The sequence below is a fragment of the Melozone crissalis genome, unplaced genomic scaffold (genome assembly GCF_028551555.1).
Source record: "Melozone crissalis strain CALT ecotype California unplaced genomic scaffold, PUWL_Pcris_2 ptg000027l_1, whole genome shotgun sequence".
NCBI lineage: Eukaryota > Metazoa > Chordata > Aves > Passeriformes > Passerellidae > Melozone > Melozone crissalis.
This window is the reverse complement of record NW_026535805.1, coordinates 28,956,391-28,973,795: the sequence shown is the minus strand read 5'-3', so window position 1 is coordinate 28,973,795 and position 17,405 is coordinate 28,956,391. Positions and strand designations below refer to the sequence as shown.

At 37.2% G+C, this 17,405-nt stretch overlaps 1 protein-coding gene across 6 annotated transcripts in view; it reads left to right on the top strand.

The window, feature by feature from the left end:
* The window catches only part of RGS7 (regulator of G protein signaling 7), a 228,220-nt gene that overhangs the window by 161,267 nt on the left and 49,548 nt on the right, over nt 1–17,405 (top strand). For all 6 annotated transcript variants that reach the window (XM_054280489.1, XM_054280490.1, XM_054280491.1 and 3 more), the window contains exons 7-9: nt 7,426–7,490; nt 9,206–9,282; nt 9,418–9,499. In XM_054280489.1, the coding sequence (XP_054136464.1) occupies nt 7,426–7,490; nt 9,206–9,282; nt 9,418–9,499 (224 nt within the window). The remainder of the gene's footprint in view (nt 1–7,425; nt 7,491–9,205; nt 9,283–9,417; nt 9,500–17,405) is intronic.

Genomic DNA, 17,405 nt, shown 5'->3' with positions numbered 1-17,405 from the left:
TTCTCTCCCCAACCCACAGTAATGCTAAAAAGTACATATTGCACAAAAAGTAACTGCAGTCATGTATCATGTTTTTCATATGTTGAAAATTTTCATATAATTTTCTCTTTGGAGTCTCTTGCCTGCTTGTTTTCCATGCTTAGCTTCAAATTCCTCCATGAAAATTTGAGTAGTCCAGGAATTTCCTCTCTCATTTGTCTTTCTATACCCTTTACCATATAGTGACTGTTTGGAAGAACTGTGTAGAGAATGCATTGTATATTTTCATTGCCCAAATGCACAGGAAGGATTTCCTTGGCAACAGCTTATTAGTAAGCAATTTGTATTTGAGAAATACTGATCCCTATTGCTTTCCTGAACTTTGCTGGAACACTGCATGTTCTCAGCATCTCTGGAAATCAACCCATAACTATGAGTCAATAGCTTGGGGCAAAACTGGTAGCAGAGAAGCACTTTTGATACAAATTGTCATATATATATATATAAAATATTTGTTAAAATTCATGCCATGAGAATTTACAAAGAATGTATGAATAGTTTCTGGAGAGCTCTGCCATTCTATAATCTCAAATCTTGATTCTCAGTTCCCATTTTTTTTTTTTACAGCTAATGTCAGACTATGTCAGCAATGACTCCTGCAATCAATTCTTTAAAGTCCTTAATACAGATCCCTCTGTTAAGGACACATCTCTCAAAATTTTCTGGATTTCTTGGTGTAGTAAGAAACAGACTTTTCCTACCAGATCTCAAGTAATTTATTAAACTGTTTCTAAGACTGAGTTGTGACTCCTTAAGTGAATGACTTGCCTTTAGGAAGCTATATATACATTATATATTGACTAAGATCTTGGTGACAGGACTAAGTGTCACTACAGTCTACCAAGAATAACAGCCTCTCAGGAAAAATGTGACTAGTGTCAGTGCTTGCTATGCATAAAATTTGATCTGGGTAGGACCAAATCAAATGAGCTTTAGGAAGGACACTTATATTAGCAGAGAGGTGGTAGAGGTTACCTATAGTGTTTTTTCCCACTCTGAATTAATATACCATTATATTTCTCTGCATAAAGACATTGTTCACTCATTAGAAGCTATCTCTGTTATATAAATGATGAAAGTCTCACTTCGACAAGCATGGCCTTGAATTTTGTTCTGATCCTTGCTGATTCTGACATTGACAAATCATTGCAATGAGGCCTCTGTAACCAGAAGGCATTTCCAGATAAAGCTTTCCAGTCATCTCACCACTTCAGAGTTTTGTGCTTACCTGAATTATTCTTTCCATAAAATTGTAACATGTTCCCCATAATATGAGGAGCATGGAAAATGTGTTTGGCCAATGCACGTGTATGCACACATAAGAAAGGGTAACTGATGCAAGTACATGTTTCTGCAGTACTGTTTCAAAAGCATTGATAATCTGCATCTAGGTCCCCTAATAATAAAAATAAAGTTTCTTAACAGAATTCTGATATTTCTAAACATAACTTGGAATTTTTTAAATTGCTTTCAGGTTTCTATGTTGAGTAAACTAAATAAGTTTCATAGAATGTCAGGAATTGGAAGGGAATCACAGGGATCATTGAAGTCCAGCTCCTGGCCCTGCACAGGGCACCCCAAGAATCACACCATGAGCCTGAGAGTATTGTTCAAATGCTGCTTGAACTCTGTCCAGCTGATATTGTGACCACTTCCCTGGGGAGCCTGTTCCAGTGCCCAGCCTCCCTCTGGGTGAAGAACCTTTTCCCCATGTATCCAACCTGAACATCCCAGGACACAGCTTCTGGCTTTGTCGCAGGTCACTACAGAGAGGAGATCAGTGCCTGCCCCTCTTCCTCTGAAAATTAAGCTGTAGACTGCAATGAGATCTCCCCTAAGTCTTCTCTTTCATAGGCTGAAAAGCCAAGGGACCTCAGCCCCTCCTCCTGTGACTTCCCCTCATCACCACAAGTGTCCCAGATTAGGAAGGTGTGGAGGAGGCAGTGTTGGTGCGCTGCTGTGATCACTGTGGCATGTCTCACATCTTCTCCAGCACTGGGGTCCCTGTGGGCACTGTGGCTATTTGAATGCTGACCCTAATGGAATCTTAGTGCTGAGGCTGAGGTCCCCATGACCGTGGGAGGTCCAGGTTAGAAGGGTGTGGAGGCAGCAATGCTGGCACTCTGACATGCTCTGCTTTGCATGCCTTTTCCTGCCCCATTGTCCCTGGAGCTGTAGGCTTTCTAACTCTCTGAAAATATAACCATAATGGAAAGTTGAAAGCATTATGATAATATCAGGAAGCATGAAATGATTCAATGGATGTAGATTTAAGTTGTGTTTGACAATTGGATATTCTTAGTCTGCTCTTGGGTGACCTTTCTCCCATACCAGTTTTTTGTCACCCTGGCAGGATTTTCCAAGGCCATCATGATCTGGGGACTTCTGTATGTTGAAGATGAATTTGCCTTTTTCTAATTCTTGATCTCTTTGGTAGTTTGAAATTTGAGTTCTTTCTTGCCCTTTGTTTATGTAAAAAAGTCCTCTGCTTGTGTAAATCTATAATCGAATTGCTTTCCTGAAGTGTTATGGGAAAAGAATAGGATCAATAGGATCAAAAAGTAAAGACTAGAAATGGGGAGAAGTGTTTCATAAGTTGAGGTTTTGATGATTTGGCAATTTAGTGCAAATAAACCTGATCATGCTCTTCCTTCTAACTTAATTTTATTAGCATTTACTTAAGAGTGTGGTTCTTTTGTAGATACACAGGGCTCTGTGGTGACCCATTTTTAAGACTAAGTGAAACTCAATAGCTGTTGCTAAGGGCAATTTTTTTTCTATTGACTAAAAGCAGAGGTGACCTAAAGATGGTAGGAAATAGCCCTAGAAATCCCAATGTTAAAATAAAAGAGTTAATTTCATGCTTTCCATCCTGCAGTCATGTTTTGTGCTGATTGTCCTGTAATTCTCAGTCTGAAGCAGGCACTTGCATATGGAGGGAGAACTGTCTGCCTGCAGGGCACTTTGAAACCCTTAGACCTTGCAGTACTCGCTCTTTTCTTTGCTCTTTAGATACAGACTAGGCTTATAACACACTGGCTCTGAAAACAGGATTTTGGCTCAGGGAGTACATAAATTTAGCCTGGCCTCAGTGGAGATAATGAGTGTTCAGTGAAAGCACACTTGTGTGAATCCAGCTGTGATCCCACTGGCACAGTTAGGGAAGGAGTTTGTGTGTGTGGTGGGAGGGGTGCAGGTGCCATAGTCTGTGGTCTTCAGAGGCCCAGTTGAACTCCCATTGAATTTAGCTGTGGCCTTTGCTGCACTGTGGCAAAAGGGAAGATTTAGCCTCTGTTTAGCAACAAGATAAAATTCCTCAGTGTGGGTTTTGGGTGAAAGTTCTGTTTTGGTTTTTTTTTTGTGTTTGTTTTTTTTTTTTTTTTTTTTTTTGAGTAATTATAATATAATGTGTACCCAGTCCGGTTTCTTGAGCTAGAAAGAAGTGTGTCATAAATCTCTATGATCTTATCTAAAGAAAAAAAATCTATTGAGATTTCATAGGAGCTTTCAAATGCAAGTCAACTGTCAAGAATAGGAAACAAGTAGTGAACCATGAAAATGGGTTTTTTTGGATGTGACAGTTTAAAAACTTGCAAGAGGCAAAGTACAGGCATCCTCTATGCAACTCTGGCTTTGTAGTCTCACTTGAAACTCTCAGATTGCCCACATTTTGTGAATGCCTGAACAGAATTTTCAAGAGCTAGTAGACTGTATTTACTGCACAGCTACAGGAATGTATTTCAACACTTGTTTCTTGTTCAAATACCCATTTATAAACATCACTGACCATCTTTCATTATGAAATGTTACAAATTAATATGGCCTTTAAAATTATTGGCGAATCTGTTCGCTTATGGTCTAAAGCACAAGCTATAGCATCTAATATATAATTCACTTTAGTAGAGGCAATCATGTTGATTGCAAAATCCATCAGAATACACTGGCTCTAAAAATAAGTGTATAAGGCAGTCCATATTTAGCAAATTGAGGTTATTAATCAGACCCTGTTCCTTGCATATCATTCATCCCCATGGTGAGCATTTTTCAGTGCCCTTGTCAGGGAGGGGCAAGGAAGGGCAGGTAGGCAAGAACTGAGGTTGGCAAGAGTGCAGGCAGGAACGAGGTAGCAGCATGGATAGGCTACAGGGCTGGTTAGAGATCTATCTACAACACAACTCAAGCCTGTGCCAGGGGCAGTAGCTAGGCCTGGGTACAGGCCTCAGTGGAACCCCTGGGTGGGGTCCTCGGTGGAATTACAGCTCCTTGGTGCACTGAGGGCCCTGACCTGGAGCTTTGTGGGATAGATAAATAGAGAGCTATACACAGAAATAGAGAGCTTCAGTTGGAGATCCTTCCTACAGGCTGCACTTCTTGTGAAGCTGTAAAAGCGCTGTCAACATGTGGGATTGGAAAAGCAGACACCATAATTCACCGAAATTCTGGGAGATCCTGACTCTGCTTTGAGAGAGAAATTGATTGACATCCTCAAAGTCCGACTAATGGACAAGTACACTTACTCCATGTGTGATTTGGTGCAGAAAAGGAGTGGTGCCTGTGAAAAGTGGGAGAATCCATATTTCAAATGTCATTGTCCTGAAAGTCAGAAGAACAAAACCTCACTACTCTATATCTTCAAATAATCTGGCTGAAAATGAGGGTGATATTCACTTTCTTGCTTTCCAACCTGCTACTGAATTTTTACAGATAAGCCAAATAATGTGATAGAGAGCATAAAATGGTGAAGACAAATTCCTGAGCTGCTGCCAGCTTTTCATGGCAGTACAGTTAGCTGTTAAATAGAGGCTCAAACATGCACTTTTATAGGATGTAATTGTTAGCACAAAGCAATGGCAATAAATTGAGTCAGAGTAGGAATGTCCTCCAGCACTTTTTCCTCCTACACTAGTGGATATGCTGTACTTTTCACAATAGTAATTTCTCCTTAGGCATATTCTACGTTATTCACAGTGGCACATGGAGACATTTCTGGCATAAAGAATCCAAGCCACAGCTGTTTTAACCATTAGACTCCTCTGAAGGGGAAGGGATCTGGATATTTCAGTTTAACAAAAAGGGTCTGGGATCTGCATATTTCAGTTTTAAAAAAAGGGTCTGAGGGATAAATATGGTTTTTTGAGTCTTGGCCAAGTCATGCTCATAATGAAAACCAAACATCTTTATATGGACTGGGAGGAAAAAGGGTCATTAAAAGAACCCTGAAGGGAAAATGACTGCAGTAGAGTTACACAGTGAAGACACAGTGTTAAATTAATAATGTGTTGAGCTAATTCATCTCCTGGTGACCTGCTGGTTGTTTCTCTGGTGTTGAAATCTCTCTTATCTGAAGATACTTTTTTGATGCAACCTATCCTGACAGAAAGATGAGCAGTCAGCTACCTCTGAAACAAGAATTTTTGTAGGAGTAGCAGGAAATATTATCCCAAAATTTGCCCACAATGGGACTCAAGGAAGAGCTAAACTAACTAGAAGTGTCTGCACTGGGACTATAAGAATGTGCTTTAAAAGTTTTGATCAAGTGCAGGAACAGGGAGCTTTTATTGTTTCTGTTCAGTTGGTATTAAATTGGTAGAGAAAATTTTGACTCCTGGAATTCTCAGAACTGTCTACACATTATATAAAGTGTGTATTTTATTGCTAATATTTACAAGGGGCTTAGGAATTTTTTTTTCTTGTTCAATGAAATAACCAATTTTGAAGGAAAAGAGGAAAATGCTTCACCTTAAAAGAAGCGAAATGACAAAGACCTCCTCTCTCCTCAAGAATCTCTTACCAGTGTACTGATTGTGAATGCAGCCTAGGTACAAAGGGTCCAAAATTCATCCCCTCATCTTTTTGTGATGCATGCCAATGCATTAGTGTAAGTGTATAATAATATTACAATGCAGGAAAGCTATAGAAACTCTGTCTGCTATGACATGGATCTAGATCTAGATCTGTCTTCGTAGATTTGTAGACACAGAAACTGCCTTGGAACCAGAGGGGTTGGAGGGGGGGGCAGGGAATAGAGAAAGAGACCATGGCTTCTTATGAGACTGGAAAGTGAAATATTATGAAACAAAGTAGACCAAATAATACACACAAAAAGAGGAGGGGAAGAAAAGACAAAAATTGCATTAAAATATAACTCATTTTACATCAAGTAACACCTTTAACTGCAGGTAGAAGTGCTTGTAATCAATTCAACTAAAAGAGCATTCACTGCAGTGGGTTTGCATGCATTTGCAGGTGTCTTGTCAGGAATGAATATTTCCATGGCATCTTAAATTATATTTGGGTTGACTAAATATTCAAACTTACATGTAAGATGAGCACATCCTTCTTCCTAGTTAGGAAGAATTAAGTTCCTGTGTGAAGTTATTTCCCAGAGAGGCTTTGCTCCTGTACTAGACCAGCTGGCAGTAGGAACATTCCTAAGCACAACCAGCAACTATGGGCTCTTTTTGCTGATTGTGGAGATAAGTTAAGGTTTTATCACCTAATCTGATCAAAAGATTCATCCATCTCACATGAGCAGTGCTCTGAGGTAATGAAGTGGGTAGGAATTAGGATACAATTCCAATTAGGAATTGTACTGCACTCATTGTCTCACTGGTGGGGGAATCTGTAAAATATTCAGAGTTTTTTGGAATGTATTTGTGGCTGAATAAGGTCTATTGAAAATGTACTTTACCATTTTATTACTAAAGATTCTGCATTCTGTCTAAATGAAGTGGAGGAAGGACAGATCTTCTGAAGGATTTTTGGATTTATAAAATAAATGAAAGAATATTTTTTCTCATATGTAGCAGATGACGCTTTTTTTCATTTTTAGGTCTCACATTATTTTCTAGTTTAAGTATTGGTTATAGCAGAGTAATCTGTATGAGACATGAATTTTATCTAGAATTATATTTTAGCTAAAATCTTCTTAGGTTGAAAGTTTGTGTTTTCTAAATATAGACTCAAAATAAATAAAAACATGTATTTGTGTTCTTACAATCCTGTTTGACTAATACAGCAGCAGCTCCTGCTGAAACTCTTATGCATTATGATTTATACACAGACAGTTTGAAAAATGTCTTTGCCATTTTTCTTTAATGTGCTAGTTCCCTGGCCATTAAAAAACCCTGACCTCAAGTACCTCATGAATTTTGCACATGATGTCTGTTGCATAAAGCAGATTTTATTATTATTTAATGAACCTAGGTATCTGATCCATCATTTCAGTTACAATCCTGGTAGCCTTGATCCCATATTTAAAGCTTTCTAGAACAAAGGCAGAAATCAAACAAAAAAGATAGCTTTAAGCCAGACATGAAGCTTTTATTTCTCATCTGCCATGTTTGTGAGATAGTAGCAAATTCTGTTTATTTTATTCTGTTCCAGCTGTTTACCTCTGCAAGCGGACAATGCAAAACAAAGCAAGGCTAGAACTAGCAGACTATGAAGCTGTAAGTACCTGGGAAAAAGTAAATTTTTCTGCTGGGCCTGATGAGCCTGTGAAATAATGTGAAGCATGAGAACTATGGGCATTATGTGTGAAAATCTATTAGTTATCCAGTTCTTCCAGCTTGTGGGTCTAACAAGCTGGAAGAAGCTTGTCCAGTTAGCCTTCACTATCATCTCTCAAACACCATTTAAGAGATGATAATGAAGGCTAACTGGACAAATGTTGAGAATAGAGTCCATCTCTAATCTTACTCTGCTCAGATCCCCATGCTAGGATCACAAATAACTTCACAAATCCCAGCTGCACCACGAGAGTTTGGAAGAGGTTGTTCTCTACAGCATCTAAGGTTTGAACAAAGGATCCCTGACAACATTTCCAAAAGCTCTTGATAGATGTAGAAATGTGAATCTCATTCTTTATAAGGGATGCTGACACTTGAGCCTTTTCCCATCAGCTAGATGAGAGGCAAAGAGGCTCAGACTAGAGGCATTCCTACTCCCTGACAGCTGTGCTGTGCCTGGGGCCAGGAAGAGCTTCAAAAAGGGAGAGTTGGATTAGCTGATGAGGATAGCATTAAATAAGGAGAGAGATGGCTCGAATTCCAACTCTACCCCCAAAAATTCCTGAATTTTTCATGAATCTGTCAACACAAAATTCATGAACAGCCCTGTCTCTGGGCTGAAAGCTGTCCAGCTGTGCTGATGTGACCTGATAGCAGGATAGTCAGCCTGGCCTCTCAACACACCAGACACTCCAGCCACAGCACCATGCTGACACACTGCATTGCTTCTTTTGGCACAAGCTTGTTTTTCAGTGTACTGTGCTGTGGGACATGCATAATTTTATACTCACATGCCTTAGAAAACTCCCCTTCAATGTACAATCCATAAGAGCCTTTTCTGGTATTGGCAAGATCTCTAGCAAGTCTACTCTTCTCTTTCTGTAGTCTTCATTTTCAGTGAGTATGGCACAGAGATATGTTTGCAATGCATAGAAATATAGTAAAAATAACACTTTTGTTAAGAAGACTGCATACATGCTGTTTAAACTGGGAAGAGATTTAGAAAGCTCTGTTGGAGACTGTGAAAATGTTCCATCGTCAATGGAAGAAAGAATTTTGCAACGATTTTATAATTTTTCTACCTGTTATTATTGGTAGGCTGCAGAATAGGTACACTTCCTGTACAGTATTGAAGAACTATAGTCTGTATTTTTAAAAATGAGGATAGCTGTGGAGGTTTGACTATACTACCAAAAATGGCAGCCAACACTATCCAGTGGATACCATTTGCATGGATGACTGATGAAGAATTGTCATGTGGATCATCCAAATGGACATTACTGATGTTATCTTTCATTGTTACATACTTTCAAAACAAGGATGTTTCTTCGTACTATTTCAAAATTGCTAAGATAACACACAGTATATACAAATGTTTCAGAAATCCCATGTTCTGCTGAAGGATGCATCTACCCTTTTTATCAGAGTTTCAAAACTAAAATAGTCGAGGCATTCAAAAGTATTCCATCTCATTGGGTGGCAAGAACAAACTTTGTGTCAGATAAGTAAGGTCCATTTGCACTGACACAGATATCATGACTTGTATTACATTTTGGTGAGGGGGAGATGTGGAGAGGAGGGAAAGATAAAGCCAGAACCTATTAAGGAGTAAATAACTTGCAAGCTAACCCACTAAAATTGTGATGTATTTGCAGGAGAGTTTGGCCAGGCTACAGCGAGCTTTTGCTCGGAAATGGGAGTTTATTTTTATGCAAGCTGAAGCACAAGCAAAGTAAGTTCCTTTGGAGATGAGCAGTTTTCATTTTGCATGATTTTTTGAGGGGGGGGAAAGTGGTTGGACACATTTTATGTTTAAAAATGTCAGTCTCTGACACTGTTTCCTTTAAATGTCCTATGACATTGCCAGGGTTGACAAGAAGAGAGACAAGATAGAGAGGAAGATTCTCGACAGTCAGGAGCGAGCATTTTGGGATGTGCACCGTCCAGTGGTGAGTGCTGCTGGGGCCCCTGTGAGCAGGGCTGCTGAAATGTCACCTTCTCTGCAGCTTTGGGGTGGCCTGGGCACAAGTAAAACAGCAGCAGGGTGAGGGGTTGGGGCTTGCCTCCCTCTTTTAAGGATCTTGAGTTTATATGAATCTGGTATTGCAGACTTCAGATGTGTCTGCATCCAGTTCACGATTTTCAGTGAATAGATGTGTTGTGCCTGGTTTCTTGAATCAAAAAGTACCTGTCTTTGAATATTATCATCTCAAAGGTTTCCTGGGTATGAGTCACACAACCAAAATTATCAGCATAACTAAAAATACTCTTAAATAAGTCTGACTATTTTTCTTTTTCAGTCTGCTTTTTTGCTTGCTAAGCCTTTTAACTTCATTCCAGTTATGCTTCCAAGCTATTTTTGAAGTACATAAAGATTAAATATTGGCTTTGAGCTGTGGGAGTCACTGTATAAACAAGATTTGTCTGAGTTCTTTGTCAAAGTCCATCTGAAGCAGAGGTTTAAAAAAGAAAGTTTCTTACATACTCAACTATACTTGAGTGCTAAAATTTTGATAAAGAATGTTAATTGTTTCAATAATTCCAATTAAACTGTACTTTTTTTTTTTTTTTTTTTTTTTGCTTTACTACAGAGCAATATTGTTTTCCCTTTCCTAGAGCTGAGCTTTCCTTTCCTGTTTATGCAGTTTGGTATCATTACCAATGAAATCATATATGAACTATATCTTTTGCTCTGACACTGGGGAAAGCTACTTTTAGTGGGGGAAGTAAAATTAGGTGACAACATGTGTGGAAGAATAGAATGCAATGAGAAAGTTTAAATAAAAAATAATACATTGATCGTGGTCAGCTGACATTTGCAACTGTGGAAGTGAAGTGGTCATAGAAGAAATGGATTTTTAGGTAGGATTTATATTTCAGGTAGCAAAAATAACTTGATGTGAAAAATTCCTGCCGCAGGAAATAGATTCAAAAAGACTGGGATATTATTGTCTAATCACTGACATAAAACAAGGAAGGAGAACAGGAAGTGATTTTCCATCTGATGTAGGTTGGAGCTATGTAGAGAATAAACACAAAGTATCTGTGGACCTGAGACCTGTGAAGGTGAAGAGAGCTTTTATATTTGCTGCAGAAATGGATCTAAAGGTTTTGAATCTGAGAATGAGATGTTATTTTCAGGTTTGGAAGAGATGCATTGTTGAAGCTTCAAGAGAGTAAAAGGGACCAGGACAAGAGGAAATTGAATCTGATTAAGAGCTTTGGCTGAACTGTGGATAAATCTGCCTGGTCCAGCAGATGTTTTTAATCTGGCTGTAAACATACCTAGGAAATATCAGGCAAAAGACTGGCTTACAGTCAGCAATGTAGGCTCCTGGCTTTAGAAGTTATAAATAGATGAATGGAGAGGTTCATACTTTGGTTAAACTGCTCCTCTCAAGAGTCAGTGAAATAATATTATTTTTAAAAACACCATTATAAATTTACCATCACAGTAAAATCCAGAAGCTTCTTTTGAAAATAACAAAAGATAAAACACAAAAAGACTGAAAAGAGGAGGGTGATGCTAGAGCTAGTTAAAATTTGTAATGGATTTTCAAGCCTCCAAAAGGCCTTCCAAAAAATTACAGAAATGCTACTGCAGCTCTGGGGAGCTAAATTTTTTAAACAGTTTTTTAAGGTGATGTTTGGATAAGAATCTGTGTATAATGCTTATTTTTATTTACAGTGTTTCACCTTTTGATAAAAGTTCAGAGGCTAGGGGCAGTGACAACATAGTTCAAAATCCACTCCAATGTAATTTTTTTTTTACTGAAAACAAGTTTTGAGGATCAAATGTTTTATTATTTTTGGTTGGTTGGTTGGTTGAAGGTGAGTAAATAAATATTTTTGGGCGTTTTCTTGCAGACATCCTGGTCCTTAGTTGCTTTATTTCTATGTTTGTCACCTACCCAGCTACAGTATTGATATAGAAGATTTACATGAAAAGTATAAACTGTGAATATTAAATTTGCATTGTATGTCAACTTTAAGTTGATGAAAAGAGCAGAAGAGGGAAGCAAGGCATCATTCCTAAAGGACAGTGCAGCAGTGCACTACAGGAATGGGAGACATGAGAACAGCTGTATGGCACTGGAGCCAGGAGAATGGTGATGCAGAAAAAGAGGATGATTAGGTATCAGTAATGTCACTATGACTCATAGGTTTAAAAGGGAAAATTAGCCAAGGTTTGACATGTGAAGAGGATTTGCCTCAAAAAACAGCACTGTTTCATAGGTCCAAGTCAAAGGCAAGCCTGTAGGTGATTACAGAAGTTCTAGAAGATTTATGCCACAGTCTGAGGGACAGACAAATTCTTGAAAGTTATTATGACTGTTTCTTTGGATTTGCTGGTCCATAATTTTTCCTGGGTCTTCAGACTGAGATGATGCTTGGAGACAAGCTAGAGAAATTGGATTTGGAAAGGTTTATTCAAATAATCATCTACTGCTCAATTTTCTTCTGAGAGACAGTTAAGAGAACAGCTTTGTTATCTCACTGTTTAGTTTCCATTCCAATGTTTATGTAATTGCTGTTTCCTTGTGGGGGTGTTGTGGTTTGGGTTTTTTTGTGGGGGGGGAGGAGTGAGGGTTGTTATGTGTATTTCAGGGTATGTATGTGGGAGTGCAATCTTGGTCATTTCTGTAAATCCCAATTTCTGCTTTATGCAGAAAGATCTTAGCTTGCAGTTAAAAAGAGGATGGCTGAGCTTCAGCTGTAGATAACTGCAGCCAGCAAGGACATCCCAAACCATATTTAGTTTTACTAGTTCAGATACCAGCCATAGTAAAAACATGGAAATTTGTGTCAAGGAGAGCTGTATAAAGTCCCTTGCAATCCTAGGAGAAAGTCCATGTTGTTATTTCCAAGGTAGAGCCAGTATCTGGCATAGTCTGAGATTAGTATTATTCACATAAGTGATGCATTTCTCTTGTTGATGGCAGAGTAAACACATCTTGAAAATCTTTCTCTTCTTTTCACCTACCTAGAAAATGTATTATTTTCATAATTTTGAAACTTCTGTTGATAACAGTGTGGAAATAGGTAAAAAATTGGTTAGGAGGATTAAGGTGTTAGTCAGAAACAATAACAAGTCAGGCTAAATTGGGGAAGTGAGTTACTTCTAGGAGAAAGAAATTGAGAAGCTGCTTTTGCTCTAAAAGGAATGTCATGCTCCTTATTAAAGTCTTTCAAAGAGAACTTGTTTCATCTTTTCTGAATTATTATCTCTTTTTAAACTCCATAATCTCACACTTGTTAAAAAGGGACAAACCGGTACTAAAGTAGTAAATGCTCTAAAACATTCTCAAACCCACACTAAATACAGTCAGAGCAAAGTAGCTGTGGCTCACTCTAAAATTAACTCTTTTAGGTAACAAGCAAGATAGCTGATGTCTTGCTGCTAAAAATTATTCATTTTTCTTCCTGAGTTATATGTTAATGAAATAATATGGCCATAATAAAAAAATCCTTTTGGATACTTGCTGAGATTCACATTAATTCAGAAGACAGTGAGGGAAAGTATCCTTTTCTTTGAAAGTCACCTGTGTACTTTGTAACTGTGAAAACTTGAAAAAGCATTTCTTTTTGTCCAATGCCTTTGCCATCAGTCTGTGTTGGTTGTATTACAGTCACACTTAGCAGGTTTCTGTGCAGCTGTTTTTAAAATGAAGATGTGAAATACACAACAGATGTGCTAGAAAACTGCATTGTCATGTGTCCCTCTTCAAAGTTTAAACACTGGCTGTGGTTTAGTCATAGTGTGATTTGATAAAGCATGAGCATGAGTCAAAGTGTGAGCCAGTTCTTTTATTCTGCCATTTTTAACTTGGTTAAACCCAATCCACAAGACTTCTATTCCCATTGCTGTTACTGTTTTGCTTGATTATGGTGATTATTTTGGTTCTCTGGGAAAAAATGGATATAAAATATTGATAAGGGTCAGACTTAATGACCTTCAAGGTCTATTCCCACCTAGATGATTCTATGATTTTATGAAAAACAATAACAGTATTTTGTGTGATTTAATACAGGACAGAGAAGTATCTGGGGCGAGTATGTCTGGCTTTGGGTACTCCTTGCCATTGCTTTCTAGCACCAAACTAGGAAAACAGTGTTCTTCAAATATTTTATAATTTGTCACATATCCCACACTTTCTGCTTCTCTCTCTCTTAATGAGACTCTATGTCCATTAATTTAATTTTCTCTTTTTTTTAAATTGTGTTTTTAGTGGTCTGAACATGACCCTTGACACCTGACCTGGCAGGTAACATTACCAGGAATTGAGAGCCAGGCAGTGGGTTCTTCTGTATTTTAATAATTATTTCATTCTGTCCTTCAAGATCAGCCTCAGAGAGTTGTCAAAACAGTGCATTTACCTTGGATAGGATAGTGCATGCCTGCATTTCACACTCACTGCTAGACTTTTCTGGGCCAGTCACTTGCAGAGCCAGAGAACTCTGCTTTTTCATAATATTTAAAAAAAAAATTTATAGATGTCTTCAGAAAGCAAATGTGAATCATGCCATCCAACTTCTCTAGTGATATATACACATATAGTTTTCATGTCTTCTTTTGCACCTGTTTGACCATATATCCTTACAAGGGAGTTACCTCTACAGGAGACAGGGAATGCAGTCAAACCAGGAATTGTCATTCTCAGATAATTGCCCTTCTGGTAATGAAACAAAATCCAAGTTAAATGCTTTAACTTCAAAAAATGGTCGTAATGTTTACGATCCATTCTTGCATGTAGTTGAAGCACATATTTCTAAGCCCTCTAGCTGGCCTGCTATCTAAGATCTTTGTAGAAGATTTTGTACTCACATTATTTAGTATTTTTATTTAGTCTAATACTTGAGAAAAGGTGGGGCAGATGGGGAAAAAGAAGCCAAGTTTCTTGCAAGAGTGCAACAAAACAAATTTTTGGAAGTTAAAATTGAGAGGTAACAAGCTGTGCGATAGTTAATTGATGAGATGGTGGAAGGACACCATGAAAAGTGATATGACAATATGGTTTTGAGTAAGACCCAGTTCTGTGTGAAACTAGGAAAGTGACCTGAAGAAGTAAGTATAAGGAATTTTTTTATAAGTGCAATGTTCATACACTGATCTTTGTATCTGTGGGAAATAAATTTTCTCCTTTAATCCAAAGCATTTTGTCAAAGATCTTCTTATAAGTCAAAAGGCATATAATCAATTTCTAAATGTCACCTGTATTTGCCATCAGCTTTTTCAGAGATGTGTTAGACTTTTCTGTTGCCACTTATTTTTAAGTGAATAACCTCAATTTTTTCTGTATGGAATCTGTAAAACAGAAGTTTCCTGCCTTTTGTGGTAAAAAAAAATATTGAGAAAGCAATAATGAATCTAAGTACTTAGCAAAGGGGCAAGAAAATGGAAAAATTTAACAAGTTTCCTTGTGCAATACTGGAATCTTCACATACACAAAAATCATTTTAATACTGCCTTAAGAAAAATTAATCCTACTGAAACACCATTTGAATAAATACAATGGATCTAATTTCTGTGCAACAATTTCTGGTTCTGAAAACCAGTCACGACAAACCTGAAATGGTATATCATAAATTAAAACTAATTAGAAATTTAATCAACTTGCAAAAATAACTAAGCATAGAACTTCAGTGCAGGAGTATTTTCTTGGGTACAGCTTCTTGTTTAATTTCATATAACCTGTCTCAAGAATTAAATTTTAACATCCTTTTCTTATGCATTTTTCATAATATGTAATTCTGTGACACACACACACTTGCTAATGTTTTTTTAAAAAAAATGATCAAATCTTGTTCCCTTTAAGGTGAAAGCTGAGCTTTCAACAACATCCTTCCTTAAACAACCAAGTGTGTGAGAATATGAGGATCACTGTCATGGTTCAAGATGTTTTATCTCCTATGGATACATTTTATGGTTTCATTAATTAGTATTACATTCCTTGAAAATTTCTCTGAGTCTCTCTCCTGTTTCAAGCTGATTTTCCATTTGCGCAGTCAGTGGGATTCCTTGTGTGTCTGATGCTACTCAGGGAAAAGATCTGAACTCTAGTTTGAGAAGACAAATAAGCATAAAGTGGAAATTGGTCCAGTGTAGGTTTCTTTCTTTCAGAAAGATGCTAAAAATCTTTGAAATTTTAAGTGGTCCTAAAGTCTTTACTAAGTGAGACTTCACATCTCTCTGTTTGAAAATCATCTGAGTTTCCTTACTGCAAACATAATTAAAGTTTGATCAAACTGATTGATCAAATGTATCTTTTTTGCCTGATTGTGTTTGAACCTCATTTATCTTGTCCAAATAAGAGAAAGAGCTCATAGTTGAACTTTTATCCATTAATTGCACACCTTTCAGTGTTTTGATTAGGTCAGTTGCAGAACAACAGTGGAACTACTGTTATTTTGGTAGTAGTCAGTGATCTGCAAGTCAATCCTTTAATAAAGGATGTATTGATTTTGCTAATTGATCCAATGGCAAGATTCTGTCCTCCATGTGGGGCTCTCTACAGTATGTTTAACTTATGCATAAATGCAAAAATTCATTATTTCTCCATCAGTATTTCTAGTGTATGACACAATAAGTTTTATTGCTCATTCATTTTAGTTTAACAAATAAGTCTGTAACTTTTTTTTTATTTATCTCTGTTCTTTAATGAGTCAAAATGAAATTAGCTATTGAGGACAAGTATTGAACATTTGAATTCATTCTATGCTATCTGCATAATTTTCTACTAAAACCTTCAATGAAAGAGAACACTTAATCCTAACAAAGGTTTTATTAATTCTTATGAATTAAGACGATCCCTTCCTTTGAAGGAAGAAGCTCAATAAGATTTTACATTCAACATTCTGTGGCCTGAAACATCAGTCTACTAAATGAATAAGAAAAAATGAAAAGCTTTTATTTACTTAATTAAAAGCCAGCTGATAGCTGGTTTTAGCAGTTAAACTGTGTACAATTTATTTCCATTATCCTACTTGACTGTAGATCACTATTTTCAGGTGTATCTGCAGCATATCAACAGATGTTTTGCATGTTTTATAAATAGATTTGTATTCAGAAATATGAACAAATTTGAGATAATTCTATGCAAGTCCAGTTCCAAGCTGTATTCACTTACTTCAGTGTCATACTAATCCATACATTGCAACTATTTTTCCTATCCTGAGTTCCAAAAAAGATAGTGTTTGTAAGTATAACACATACATAATGAAAAGACTATAGGTATTGAAAATATCTAATGAGTTAGTAGGACAAGCAGGTTCTAATAACTTCACCCTGATTATCTGAAAAATTTATGAGGCATCTAGAAATAAAATATGAATCATGCTTGTACAGAAATTATACTTGAGAACAGTCTTGGGATTTGCTTCCTAAAAATTATGTTTCATAGGTGGTAATTGAAAGATATAGCTATAATTCTGAGAGGAGGTAATTTCTAACAGGCATGAATCTGTAGGAAAGCTAGTAACATAATGAGCTAATTTGAGAAGCTTGGTCTGGAATAGTAGAGGTGAAGTGTTGATAGGAGCTCTTTCCAAAGTAGTCATCAAACTTACATACTTATTACAATTTACATTTGTGGTTACCGTGGCTGTTGGACTGTATTCCAAATAATAATCTCTGTGTTTTCTTCTCATTAGAGCTATGACGCAAGTGAGAGCTCCACAAAAGCACTGTGATATAACAGCAGGTGTTGGAAGTCCAGTCACACTGCTTGTTTGTCAGTCACACAACTGAATCAAAATGTTTCCAGAGAGATAGTTGTGCTAAAATTAACTGTGCAGAAGCTTGGACTATGGTACTACCACAAGTAGCATATAATAAGATAATTTACACACTACTAT